The sequence below is a fragment of the Calliphora vicina genome, chromosome 5 (assembly GCF_958450345.1).
Source record: "Calliphora vicina chromosome 5, idCalVici1.1, whole genome shotgun sequence".
NCBI lineage: Eukaryota > Metazoa > Arthropoda > Insecta > Diptera > Calliphoridae > Calliphora > Calliphora vicina.
The window spans coordinates 29,876,721-29,890,062 of record NC_088784.1 but is presented as its reverse complement, the minus strand read 5'-3'; the positions used below and the strand labels follow the sequence as shown (position 1 = coordinate 29,890,062).

The window sequence follows — 13,342 nt, the reverse complement described above, 5'->3', positions numbered from 1 at the left end:
TGTTTTATTTGCAGATTTTCTGTTGCCAAGTGCATTGCGAAAAATCTAGAGACTATTAATTCAGCAAATTGTTAGAATTGGATTTTTAAAATGCTATTAGAAATAGCAGAAGATAATAGAATACACCAATAGATACAAGAAGCAACTAGTATATCACGAAAAGGTGATCGTGGGCATTAGACAGCTCCATAATTAGAATTTGTATATGTATTGTAGAAATACACTGTGTAAAATATTAGGATGATAGGATTTTGGTCGCTTGTGATTTTAAGGGTTAATTTCCATTTTTGCACTGTTATTGTAAATGTTAGACCTTAAGATATATTTTTCTCATGCGTCATTAAAATCGGCCTAAAAATATATAATATTTCGCAATCTTTTATTTAGGTTTTACTCAAAATTCACAACAGTAAGGAAATTAGTCTCGTTTGCCAAAATATGGCCAAACAATTAGTTTTTCCCGAAATTCGTTAAATTTAAATTACAGGTAAGCAAAAACTCCAAAGGAGGTAGGTAGAAGGTATTGACAAAATTGTTTAAATAAATCCGAATGTGATGATCAAAAAATTCTGAAATTTGTTTAACAAAATTTTTAAAAATTTGAAAATGGAGATTTGAAACGGCCGTTAAAAAATTAAATTTGTTTCGCCAAACCTTCGAATAGGTAGCATACGTAGACAAAAAGCCATATACAAGTAATTAGGGATATATTTTAAGTAAAAAGTTGCTTTTATTTTAGTATTTATCAAAATAAGTTAATTTTTCCTACATTTCATGTTCAAGTTTCCTGATAAACGTTAATGGTCTGGGGAATTATAAATAAATTTAACATTCTTTAACCAATGTTTATCTTTTATACATTATTAAACGAAAAATACGTACACATTTCGATTATTTTGCATTCAATTGCAAAAGTTATTATTTAGTTGCAAAATTTTTACAAAAACTGAAAAATTTAAATTTTTCCCCTTGTTATCCAATCCCTAATATTTTACACAAAGTGTTTCTACAATACATAGAAAAATTCTGAAGCACCTAGTGGGCATAGGTAAAATTTGGTGATTCCACTACATTAAATTAGAAATTATGTGAGATTTCTTACAACTGGATTTTTATAAAACTTTTCTAAAATAAAAGTTGAAACAAAGTTTGGACATAAACACTACTTCCGATTGAAGTTTCTATATCTACAGATGAAAAGAGCTTGGTGCTTACTACAAGGCCTTAGGGAGGTACTAATATGCATTATCCATTTTATTGACTGATTTGATGTACAATCATAGAGATTCTTCAATTCAATTCAACACCTAAACTGATACCTAGCATGTGGTCAGATACATCGTGTTACCTTCTGCAACCATACTTAACTATAGTGGAGCTGTTGGCACATCAGTAGAAATTTCAAAGAATTTCCCTACATTCATCACTCTTCTTCACTTTTATTTTCCAGATTTAATTTGACAGCATTTTTATAACCTACACCACCATAGTGTGGGGGTATATTGGGTTAGTGCTTGTCAGGATCACTTTCTAAGTCGATTAAGCGATGTCCGTCCATCTAAACCTTGTAATCAAACTACAGGTCATAGTACAGGCTTCCTTAATGCCCAAAGGATGAAGCCTATTGAATATTGAAGAACCGGCCTATTATTTCTCCTAGCCTCCATACGATTGCCCTATCTGAAAACAGTCAAGCTCTCATAAATATCTTAGTTCTATAGATATCCAAACCAAACTCTACACAAATAAGTTGTATATAAGGCGAACTCGCATTGCCGAATTTTGTGACGATCGGTCCAGAATTAGTCATAGCTCCCATAGAATGCCCACTTCCGAAAATCCCTTTAACTAGCATAAATCTCTTAAAAATTATGGTATTCAAATAAAATTCAACACAAATAAATTTCATATACACAGAAGATATGCCACCTAATTTTGTGGCGATTGATCCATAATTAGTCATAGCTCCTTTATAATTAAAAAAAAAAATTATAATCATCTTCTTGGTGTAGGGTCGGGCTTTACCGACTATACTTTCTTACTTGTTTGTATTAAAACAAAATTGAAGTTTTTGATATTAATAACAAACGAATATCAATTCCACTTTAAAAACTGAAAGTGGTTTCATTCCGATAGAAATTTTCCTTTTACTTTTTCTGAAGAAGCGAAATACGGAATAAATTCCACTTGCTATCGGAATGAAATTCTGTGACAGACCTTCCGTTAGTAGATTATGTTTTTATTTTATAAAATTTTCTTTTATAAATGATATCTTATGAATAAATGTTAAATGAATTGAAAATCTGTTTCCTCGAATATGAATTCACTCTTGCAAAGCCCGCCTGCAAATCATTTGTTTCTCATTGTCTTTTAGACAAAAATTATTGTGGCATTCTGTACACGTTTGATTACACTATGCAACAAATGGAGACTTTTGGAAAAACACAAGATCATGACAGTATAGGTTCGACTCTACTACCAAAGGGTAGTACAACCCTATACTCAGTTTGCCCATTTTGGTGACCGATTTTTTTTTATGGGCCCCCAAAGTTTCTGAAAATCAGTGGGGCCTCTAAAAAAGGTGTCATCAGGTTTTGGTTAACAGCTAATTCAGACTTTGTGCTACGGCTTAACTTTATATGGCAATAATATAGCTAAGAGTCCGCCAAATAAATTTTGTTAAAATTTGTTTCCAAAAAATAGCTTTTTCGTGCACTTTTGTTGAAAAAATATAGGAAGAAAATTTTTTTTTTTTACTTTTTTTAGAATAACTTCCAGGGACTCCTAATTTTTCAATAACAATATCTCGCAAAGTTGTAGCTACGGTAAATTTGAATAACTCTTGTGAACATATCAATGCATTCTGAATGTGTCTAGTCACTCTACATAGCACATAAAGATCACTTTGTACCTTAACAATTTTCGTTTTTCCTATTTTTTGACGCTAAAACAAAGATTTTTTTGTAAAAATAGTATTATCAAGTCCACACTTCTATGTTGTGCTGTATTATTTACTCGGCTGAGGTGTTCGGAATGGGGATCAGTGGGTGGACCTTCAATGTCACACATTTATAAAAAAATTACCAAAAAGTCATTTATGATCCGAATGAGCTGCAATTTCAAATATAGATAGACCTTGAGAAGGTCTACAAAAAATATGATTTTATCTGTAGTTATCTCTTTTAGTTCAAGAGATATTTGGGTTTAATATTTTTTTAAATTTTGCCCGATCTTTTTTTCGTATTTTAAATTTGATGGGCCTACGAAAGGTCGAAATTTGTTTTTTTATATATGACGTATATTTGCGATAAAATTCTAAAGAAAATAAAACAAATCTGATAACAATTATTTCGTCCCTATAAAAAGTTACACGCATCCAAAGTTGAGGCATCTTTTTATATATTTCAACTTTGTATGCGTGTGTTTTTTAAGTTTTTTCCCAAAAAAGTCCCCATATTTTTTCTTTTATAAAAAACTAATTTTCTTCGGGACTATATAAATTTTTTTATGATCTGGAAAGAGAACTTAATGCAAAAACATATAAGGTAAAATTTGACTAACTTAAGCGGACATTGTACCCCCCAGCCCTATCCAAACTTGGGCAATTTTGAAAAAAAAAAATTAGGTTTGAGTAAAAAATTCTAAAAACGCAAAGCACCGACCCTCAAAAGCTCATCACATTTGTATAGCCCCATATGTTGTTTATATACATACAGAACGTTTTTACTATCATGCTGTAAATAACGTCAAAGTGGGCTATTTTCTAAAAAAAACTTCGTTTTTGGAACAAATTTTCGCCGTTTCAGGAATTTCGGTGTTTAAAAACAAAGAATGGCAACATTAGTGATGCCATTGACTTACGAATATTTAGGTCTATATTACTTCCAAATTTTATTGTGATGTCTGTAACTGTTCAAATTTTACATTAATTCAAAGATTTTATTTTTCTTGATGGAAAATCACCATTTTAAAATATTATTAGTTTTTAAGGTAAATGACGTCACAAAATTATTCATTTCACTAAAATGTCAATCTTTAAGTCATAAGGTTTCCACCGATATCAAAAACTTATATAAAAAGCTTACACTTCAGAAGTTCCACAAACCTTGCCCACTTTCAAAAATTTTAAAGTTTTTTCATATCTTGCATCAAGCCGGTCTTGCATGATCAAGATTGGATAAAGTTATGCGCCCGGATCATACCGATAATGATTTGCCCATTCTTCGTTATTCCAGCACAATAGAGAAGTATACACTCGAACATACATTTTTAACAAAAAATTATTGTTTTAGAGTCAAAAATTAGTAAAAAACTACAAATTTTAAGCTACAAAGTGATTTTTGACAGCTATTTAGAATACCTAGGTATGTTCGGATTGCATTGATATGTTCACGAGAGTTATTCAAATTTACCGTAGCTACAACTTTGCGGGATATTGTTATTGAAAAATTAGGAGTCCCTGGAAGTTATTCTAAAAAAAGTAAAAAAAAAAAATTTTCTTCCTATATTTTTTCAACAAAAGTGCACGAAAAAGCTATTTTTTGGAAACAAATTTTAACAAAATTTATTTGGCGGACTCTTAGCTATATTATTGCCATATAAAGTTAAGCCGTAGCACAAAGTCTGAATTAGCTGTTAACCAAAACCTGATGACACCTTTTTTAGAGGCCCCACTGATTTTCAGAAACTTTGGGGGCCCATAAAAAAAAATCGGTCACCAAAATGGGCAAACTGAGTATAGGGTTTTACTACCCTTTGGTAGTAGAGTCGAATCTATACTGTCATGATCGTGTGTTTTTTTCATTGTTGCACTGTGTTATTTGTGGTAGTTGCTAATTTGTTGTAAATTTTTTTTGTGTGCAGCTTTTCGTTTAAATAAATGAAGATAATGTTTCTTGTTGTTGTGGCTGTTGCTGTTGCAGCTATTGTTGTTGTTTTTGTTTTGGTTGTTGCTGTTTGATTTGACCAAAATACGTGTTGATTATGTGTTAATTAGTTTTAATCCATGTTGTAGTTGCAAACAACATGTACAACATTTACGTTTTAGATTCTCTATGTGTTTAATTTGGTTGTTGTTATTGTTTTTGCTGGCTTTTTTGTGTTTTTGTTGTTGCAAGTCGTATTTAGTGAATTAAAATTTTGTTGCGTGTTTATGATCTTAAAGTGCATTTAGAGGAATGGACCCAGTTTTTTCTTCTTTTTTTAGCAAAAAAAAAAAAATAAAATTACATAATTTTGCGTTCAAAAACAGTAGAAACAAGCAACGAAAACTAATTTATACCCACAGGGTATTATTGCTATTATTTAAATGGCGTTGATTGAATTTTTTTTACAAAAGAAGTGTCTTAATTTTGCTCAAATTTCTTTTTTCTTGATCTACATTAATTTGTAATATTAAAATTCGTACTTATATTTGCATCTCTAAAATTTCCTTTATATTTTTGTTTACAATTGCAAAAATCTATTATCAAAGTAATTTGTTTTGTTGCTGTTATTAATCGTTCCAAATAAGACATATTTCAATTTAATCAAAATTAATTAGTATTTTTTTAAACCTTAGTCACTGAGAAATCTTTAATAAAGAAACTGTTATCAGTAATCAGTGCAAAAATTAATTGGACCAAATACAGTAGGTTTGTTTAAGTATAAATTCAAAATGAATTGATTGTGAATATTTCATCATATAGAAAACATATTTTTTATAACAGAGCAACATTTCTGACTGACCAACTCATTCATCTTTGCAGGGTCAAAACAACCGAAGTTAAAGGCTGGAATGTAGGTTCGTCTCGGCCAAATTGGCACCTATAAAAGATTCTCGGGACAAGATTAGAGTCTAGAGTAGACTCTGGTAGAGTCTAGAGTAGACTCTGGTAGAGTCTAGATTAGACTCTGGTAGAGTCTATATTAGACTCTGGTAGAGTCTATATTAGACTCTGGTAGAGTCTATATTAGACTCTGGTAGAGTTTAGATTAGACTCTGGTAGACTCTAGATTAGACTCTGGTAGAGTATAGATTAGACTCTGGTAGAGTCTAGATTAGACTCAGGTAGAGTCTAGATTAGACTCAGGTAGAGTCTACATTAGACTCTGGTAGAGTATAGACTAGACTCTGGTAGAGTCTATATTAGACTCTGGTAGAGTCTATATTAGACTCTGGTAGAGTCTATATTAGACTCTGGTAGAGTCTATATTAGACTCAGGTAGAGTCTATATTAGACTCTGGTAGAGTCTATATTAGACTCTGGTAGAGTCTATATTAGACTCTGGTAGAGTCTATATTAGACTCAGGTAGAGTCTATATTAGACTCAGGTAGAGTCTATATTAGACTCTGGTAGAGTCTATATTAGACTCTGGTAGAGTCTATATTAGACTCTGGTAGAGTCTATATTAGACTCTGGTAGAGTCTATATTAGACTCTGTTAGAGTCTATATTAGACTCTGGTAGAGTCTATATTAGACTCTGGTAGAGTCTATATTAGACTCTGGTAGAGTCTATATTAGACTCTGGTAGAGTCTATATTAGACTCTGGTAGAGTCTATATTAGACTCTGGTAGAGTCTATATTAGACTCTGGTAGAGTCTATATTAGACTCTGGTAGAGTCTATATTAGACTCTGGTAGAGTCTATATTAGACTCTGGTAGAGTATAGATTAGAATCTGGTAGAGTCTAGATTAGACTCTGGTAGAGTCTAGATTAGACTCTGGTAGAGTCTAGATTAGACTCTGGTAGAGTCTAGATTAGACTCTGGTAGAGTCTAGATTAGACTCTGGTAGAATCTAGATTAGACTCTGGTAGAGTCTAGATTAGACTCTGGTAGAGTCTAGATTAGACTCTGGTAGAGTCTAGATTAGACTCTGGTAGAGTCTATATTAGACTCTGGTAGAGTCTAGAGTAGACTCTGGTAGAGTCTAGAGTAGACTCTAGATTACATTCCAGAGTAGACTCTAGATTACAGTCTAGAGTAGACTCTAGATTACAGTCTACAGTATAATCTAGATTACAGTTTCTCGATTTTTTATAATAAATTGTAAACAACACTTCCTGTTATCTTAAAGTTCAAGGAACTCGAAATTAATTGCATCCGTCCCACTGTACTTAAACGAAAATAAAAAAAATCTCCTATCAAAAAAAAATATTGTAATTTACATATCATTATTAACGACAAACAATTGTTTAATACAAAGCAAATCTGTTTTTGTAAATAAAAACACAATAAATTCATTTTAATTACATTTAAATTCATCAGTTGAGTTTTAAACTTTCGCCGGAAACAATCAAATTTCTACAACATAGAACGCTAAATTTTGAAAATGTTTAAATTGTTACTACTAATCACTATAGCAATTGCAGCTGTAAGTATAATTTTTATGTGTAATAAAATTGAATCTCTGAAATATTTACAATGTATTTCATTTAGGTCTCAGCTGGACGTCTTAAACGTGAAGAACAATCTACCAATGAGGCTTTATTGGAAAGTGGTCTGAATATTGCCAAAGATGGTGTTAAAAAACTAGAAGAAATTGCCTCAAATTTGATTAGTGCCAATAGCACGGATAGTCTGATGGAACAAGGAGGAGCCATATGGGATCAAGTTAAATCATTGGCCAGCACTATATCAAAAACTGTAAGCATGTTTACAATTAATTAATACAAATTTTCATTTACTGTTCTATTACATAGACCCAAGAATGGTCGGACAATACCTCGGTCAAGGAATTACGTGAAATTGCCGGCAGTACAGTGCAAGACTTTAAATCTGATCATCCAGGCTTGACTAATGCTGTTGCGGGCAGTGTTGAAAGTCTTAATAAAGTGGCAAATGAAATTATCGTTAAACTTAAGCTGATGGTTGATGATAAGGATGTGAAAGAAATATCAAACACTTTGATTGAAACTACTAGCAGTGGCATAAATGTCATTAAGGATCAACTGAAAGAAACAACTCAAGCTTTAACTGAAAAATTGAACAAGGATGTGGTAAAGGATGCAGCTGATAGTTAAACAGTTCCTTAGTTTTTAATACTTTTACACATTTTACTGGTAACAGTTAAGATTCCATGTTGATGCAATATTGTATGAATTAAAGTTGTTTACTTAATTGTAGTGTTTTTAATTTTTATTTTAAATTCTGTCACACTTGGTAAAAAACTGCAACTGTTATATAATGTTAACTCGTGCCTCATCGATATTGAAGTGTAAGAATGTTTATACCCTACACCACCATAGTGGGGAGGGTATTATGCGTTTGTGCAGATGTTTGTAACGCCCAAAAATAATAGTCTAACACCCACCTTAAAGTATACCGATCGACTTAGAATCACTTTCTGAGTCGATTAAACGATGTCCGTCCGTCCGTCCGTCCGTCCGTCTGGTTGGCTGGCTGGCTGTCCATGTAAACATTGTGCGCAGAGTACAGGTCGCAATTTTGAAGATATTTCGATCAAATTTGGTACATATTACTTTTTCGGCCTAAGGACGAAGCCTATTGAAACTGGCTGAAATCGGTCCATTATTTCACCTAGCCCCCATACAAATGTCCCCTCGAAATTGGACTTTATCGGTCATATACGTTTAATTTATCTATGTATCTACACAAATTTCGCTCCAAATAAGTTTTATATATACAAAATTCATGTCACCAAATTTTGTTACGATCGGTCCATAATTAGTCATAGCTCCCATACAGACCCGCTTCCGAAAATCACTTTAACGTGCTCAAATCACTTAAAAATGTTGGTATATACACAAAATTCAACATAAATAACTTTCATAAAGACATAAATCACACAACCTAATTTTATGGTGATCGGTCCATAATTGGTCATAGCTCGCATATAAGGCCCACTTCCGAAAATCACTCAAAAATATAAATTATTGATATTTTAAAAGAAAAATATTTTTACTCATTTACTTGGTGTAGGGTATTATATGGTCGGGCTTGACCGACCATACTTTCTTACTTGTTTTACATTGGAAAAGTCTCGTACCTATTAAAAGTTACACGATTTCTTCATAGAAAATCCCCATATTATAATTTATTTAAGTTTTTAAGGTAAAAATTTTGCTTTTCAAAAATTACTTTTCAATTATATTTAAAATAATAGTGATAATGTGACAAGTTAATGACCTGTGGAATTTTTAATAAATAATTTTTTTATGGCAAAATTTTTAAAAGAATTCATAACTTCAGAGGTCTTGCGGAACCTTTCTAAATATTTGAATTTAGGCATTACAAAATATAGTAGGTAAAATGTAGTAAATTTACAGGAAAATTTATTAGAGTGTGTATAAATTCTACAATTCCATAATTTTTGTGTAAATATGCAGTATTTTTTAGATAGAAGATGTTCTTTCTGATCACACGAAAAATTTTTCAAACCAATATTTTAAAAATTTAGGTGACGATAAAATTAAAATTAGCAGAAACATAAACATGACTATAAGTCGGTAAATAGTGGTATAATTGGAAATAGGATGATAATCTATTAGTCACTAAAAAGTGATCCAAATGGAAAAGGGAAGTGTTTGTAATACACAGAATTAAAAAATTACTAGTAGTATAAGGAAAAAGTGCCACTGATAACCTTTTGTGTGTTACAATTTTACTCGGTTCCCATGACTACCTAATTTCATGTTTCTAGAAATTAAAAAAAGCCATTCAGAATAAGAAACAGTTTCCACTTAGAATCATATGCATCAAATTTCATGTTACTCGATTGATTGAGACTTTTTTAGAAATCAGTTTATGCTCCAAATTATTTATCTTATCAATACTGGGGTTATTTCCTTTAATTGCCATTTGAGGAAAAATATATTAAATTCGTCCCGATGCAAATAGAACAGGTAAGAGAGCTATATTTGGCTGTGCCGAATCTTATATACCCTTCACCAAAATATACTTTAAAATAAATTTTTGTTTAATATTTTTACGTAAACAAAATTACATTTTTTTTTAATTGGTTTTCAATTTTTTTAATTTTTTTTTCAAAATTATTGAAAAAAATCGGGTTCAAAAATATTTTTCGTGATTTTGACCCATTGTAGGTCCAATATACTTAGGGTTGCCAGATTCAGATTTGCAAAAAGCTGGACATTGAGGTCTAAAAAGCTGGACAAATCAAAAAAAAACTGGACATTACAAAAATTACTGAGAAAATGTTAATTTTGGTTTTGTGTAAATAATTTTTATTAAAAGATATTTTTATCCATTGTAATCAAAATATATTTTTTATTACACGGTGCTACAGTGAGAAAAAAACTTGGAAAACGACAAATCGTGGGTTATAGGTCTTGTTGAGTACATTGCAAATTGTGTCAAAAAATTTCAGAACACTCTCAAATTCAGAAGTTATTCTAAAAAACCGTTTTAAGTGATGTTCGTCAACTTATCGACCAGTAAGTTTTTGTCTGATTTTAATTTTTTAACGGGTTTAGAAAGAAAATTGATTACTCTTTAAAATGTCGTGCATTTTTTGATATATTTGTAACAGAACAAAATTCATCAACTTTTTTATTTTAAGTGGGTATTCATTGCCTATTTTGCTATGAGAGCTTATGCAAATTTATAGCAATGTATAAAGAAAATTTAGTTCTTAACAAAGTAGTAAAATAATTGTAGTTTTTAATTTAGAAGTAAATTTTTTTGAACTTTTTCGAAAAAGTTTACAAACTTTTGCAAATTTAAACCGATTTTAACAAGTAATGTCTCGTTTTTTTCTATATACAATTTTGTTTAAAACATTGTACAAAAAAAATAAGTTTTCATAGAAAATACATTTTATGTATACATTTTATGAAAGCTTAATTCTTTGCCTTTCCATAACTGTTTACAATTTTTCGGTCTAAAAATGTGTGAGTTAGAGGTACTAAAGTACTACGACCTATCGTAAAACAGTTTTTTCAAATTAACTAAAAATTTTGAGGGTGTTTCAAAATCTTTGGGTCTACAACCCAAACTTGGTCGCTTTTCAAGTTCTTACAAAAATGTTTTTCTAGCAATATTAATGTCATCGTTTTTTAGAAAAATAGCATTTTTAAATTTAACCTTCAAATATCTGAAGACATATACATATATTGATTTGTATATGTCAAATGATTTGTCAAATGATATGATCCTATTTTTGAAAGGTGAAACGAATGAATTCGAGAATTTAAGAAAATCAGCATGTTTCGTATTTTCAATACCTGTAAGCAAAGCTTTTTGTGAAAGATTTTTTCTATTTTAAACAATCTAAAGAAAGAAACCGAATGTCATTCGGCCTGAAATTAATACGAAAAAAATTATAGGAAGTTTGTAAAAATTTTCAAAATTGTTTACAAACCTCTAGGTTTGGAATTGGCCAAAATGCGTAAGCTCAAAAATGAAATAAAGTCGCAGTGCTTTTAGTATTTAATAATATTAATATATATGTATATGACGGACTTAACCGAACAAATTTAAGTTTAGTTAAATAAATTTTAAGGAATGAAATGAAAATATTTAATTGTGATTCTAATTTTTTAAATAATGTATTAATATTTGCTATATTGACCCATTGTAGGTCCAACTTACTATGGTCTTATATACAACGTTGCAATGGGCTTCGAAATATCTATCATTAGATATCCATATTGTCTATATTAATGACTTAGTAATCCAGATATAGATCAAAATTGGGTAAAAAATCGAGGTTGTCCCGGTTTTTTGCTATTATCTCCGTTATTTATGGACCGATTTTGCTGATTTTAAATAGCAAACTTCTCGAAAGCATGTCTGACAGAATTATTGAAGATTTGGATCCCGAAGATATCTGGGGTCTTCAGAAAATTGATTTCAACAGACAAACAAACAGACGGACATGGCTTAATCGACTCCGCTATCTATAAGGATCCAGAAATGAAAAATGTAGAAATTTTTTTTTTTAGTTACATTGCTATGTAAACGACAATACATCTGACGAGTGGTGTGGTCTCATCAAAACGGGGTCCCTTCGACTCTACTTGATTGTTCGCACGTAGTGAACCAACCAACCAACAAACGGAATGACAAACTTATGTATACCCTTCTCACGAAGGTGAAGGGTATAAAACCAACACAAAAATGTTTGAAATTTAAAAAAAAAATTTTTAAAATTTAAAAAAAAAATTAAATTTAAAATAACAATTCGAAAATTTTTTTTCCAAAAAATGAAAAAAACAAACAATTTTGTTTACCTAGATATATTTAAAATTTGTATTTTGAAGTATAATTTGGTGAAGGGTATATAAGATTTGGCTCAGCCGAATATAGCTCTCTTACTTGTTAAATTTGATTTTATATATTTAACACCAACCAACTTTAAGTTAAAACATAACTACACATTGTGATAATAGGGGATAGATTTACTTTATTTTTAGATGTTACAAAAATAATCAGAAACCTATAATGCCTACCACAATAACCCCATCTAAGATGGTGTAGAGTGCAAATGTTTGTTATAACTTTTGATCATAAAATTGGGCGTTAATTGTATGTTTTCCGCTTTTGACAATTAGTTTTTACAAACTTCCGTTTATCGTAAAAATAAAACAACAAGTACGAGTACAAAACATTTTAAAGATTTGACTGTTATTTTCAAAAGAATTTTCATTGTGGTCTTTACTTTAATTCCAACTACAGAGTGTCAAACAATTAAACACAGTGCACTTTCGGACAGGAAAATTTATGAGTTTATGGTTTAAAAAAAATGCTTTATAATTCTAATAAAATTTAAAGTAATATTTCTTTTACTGAACTATGCAACCGGTTTAGTTTTAATTAAATAACTACTAACTTACTTTGATAAAACAGTAAAATTACATTTCTCAGATAGAGTCCAAAGTATGAAGTGGGAAAACTACTTCTTTTTTTTTGTGATTTATTTTACGATCAAGATAGTTTTTCTTGAGTAGAAATGAACATTTTAAGTAGTTGATAAGAGCAAAGTTAACATTTCCTTTTGGTGATTAACGAGATTTTACAGGAAATATCAAATATGAACTTTTTACTTACATTTTCAAATTAATGTTCAACTTTTTGTTTTAATAAAAACTAGAAATTTTATTTAAAAGAGTTAAATATAAGATATTGTATTGATTACATGTTGAAATATGTTATAACATAATCTGAAATGAGATATCGCTAAGGATCAGAAAATATCTCACACTTAAACAATTTAAACTCTTATTAGTAAATGTTTCATTTAAAAGTGCCATTACTTTGCAAAGACTTTGGCAGCTCAACTTAACAACAAACTAAATGCAACAATAAATAAATAATAATTTATTAAATGACATTTTTTCTAATTGCTGAACATGCATGGAATGAAATAAAATCGTA

General features: G+C 30.3%; 1 protein-coding gene across 1 annotated transcript; it reads left to right on the top strand.

Annotated features, from left to right (window-relative positions):
- The first annotated feature begins 7,200 nt into the window (after positions 1-7,200).
- On the top strand, positions 7,201-8,109 carry LOC135961889 (uncharacterized). The gene is made up of 3 exons (XM_065513528.1): positions 7,201-7,358; positions 7,424-7,630; positions 7,687-8,109. Exons 1-3 carry the CDS (start codon positions 7,317-7,319, stop codon positions 8,005-8,007), a joined length of 570 nt encoding a protein of 189 aa, XP_065369600.1. The 5' UTR covers positions 7,201-7,316; the 3' UTR covers positions 8,008-8,109.
- The last annotated feature ends 5,233 nt before the right edge of the window (positions 8,110-13,342 follow it).

Coding starts and splice junctions, on each gene's coding strand:
- LOC135961889 (XM_065513528.1), top strand. CDS start 7,317: ATGTTTAAATTGTTACTACTAATCACTATAGCAATTGCAGCT. Junction 7,359..7,423: donor TCACTATAGCAATTGCAGCT/GTAAGTATAATT, acceptor TATTTCATTTAG/GTCTCAGCTGGACGTCTTAA. Junction 7,631..7,686: donor CCAGCACTATATCAAAAACT/GTAAGCATGTTT, acceptor TCTATTACATAG/ACCCAAGAATGGTCGGACAA.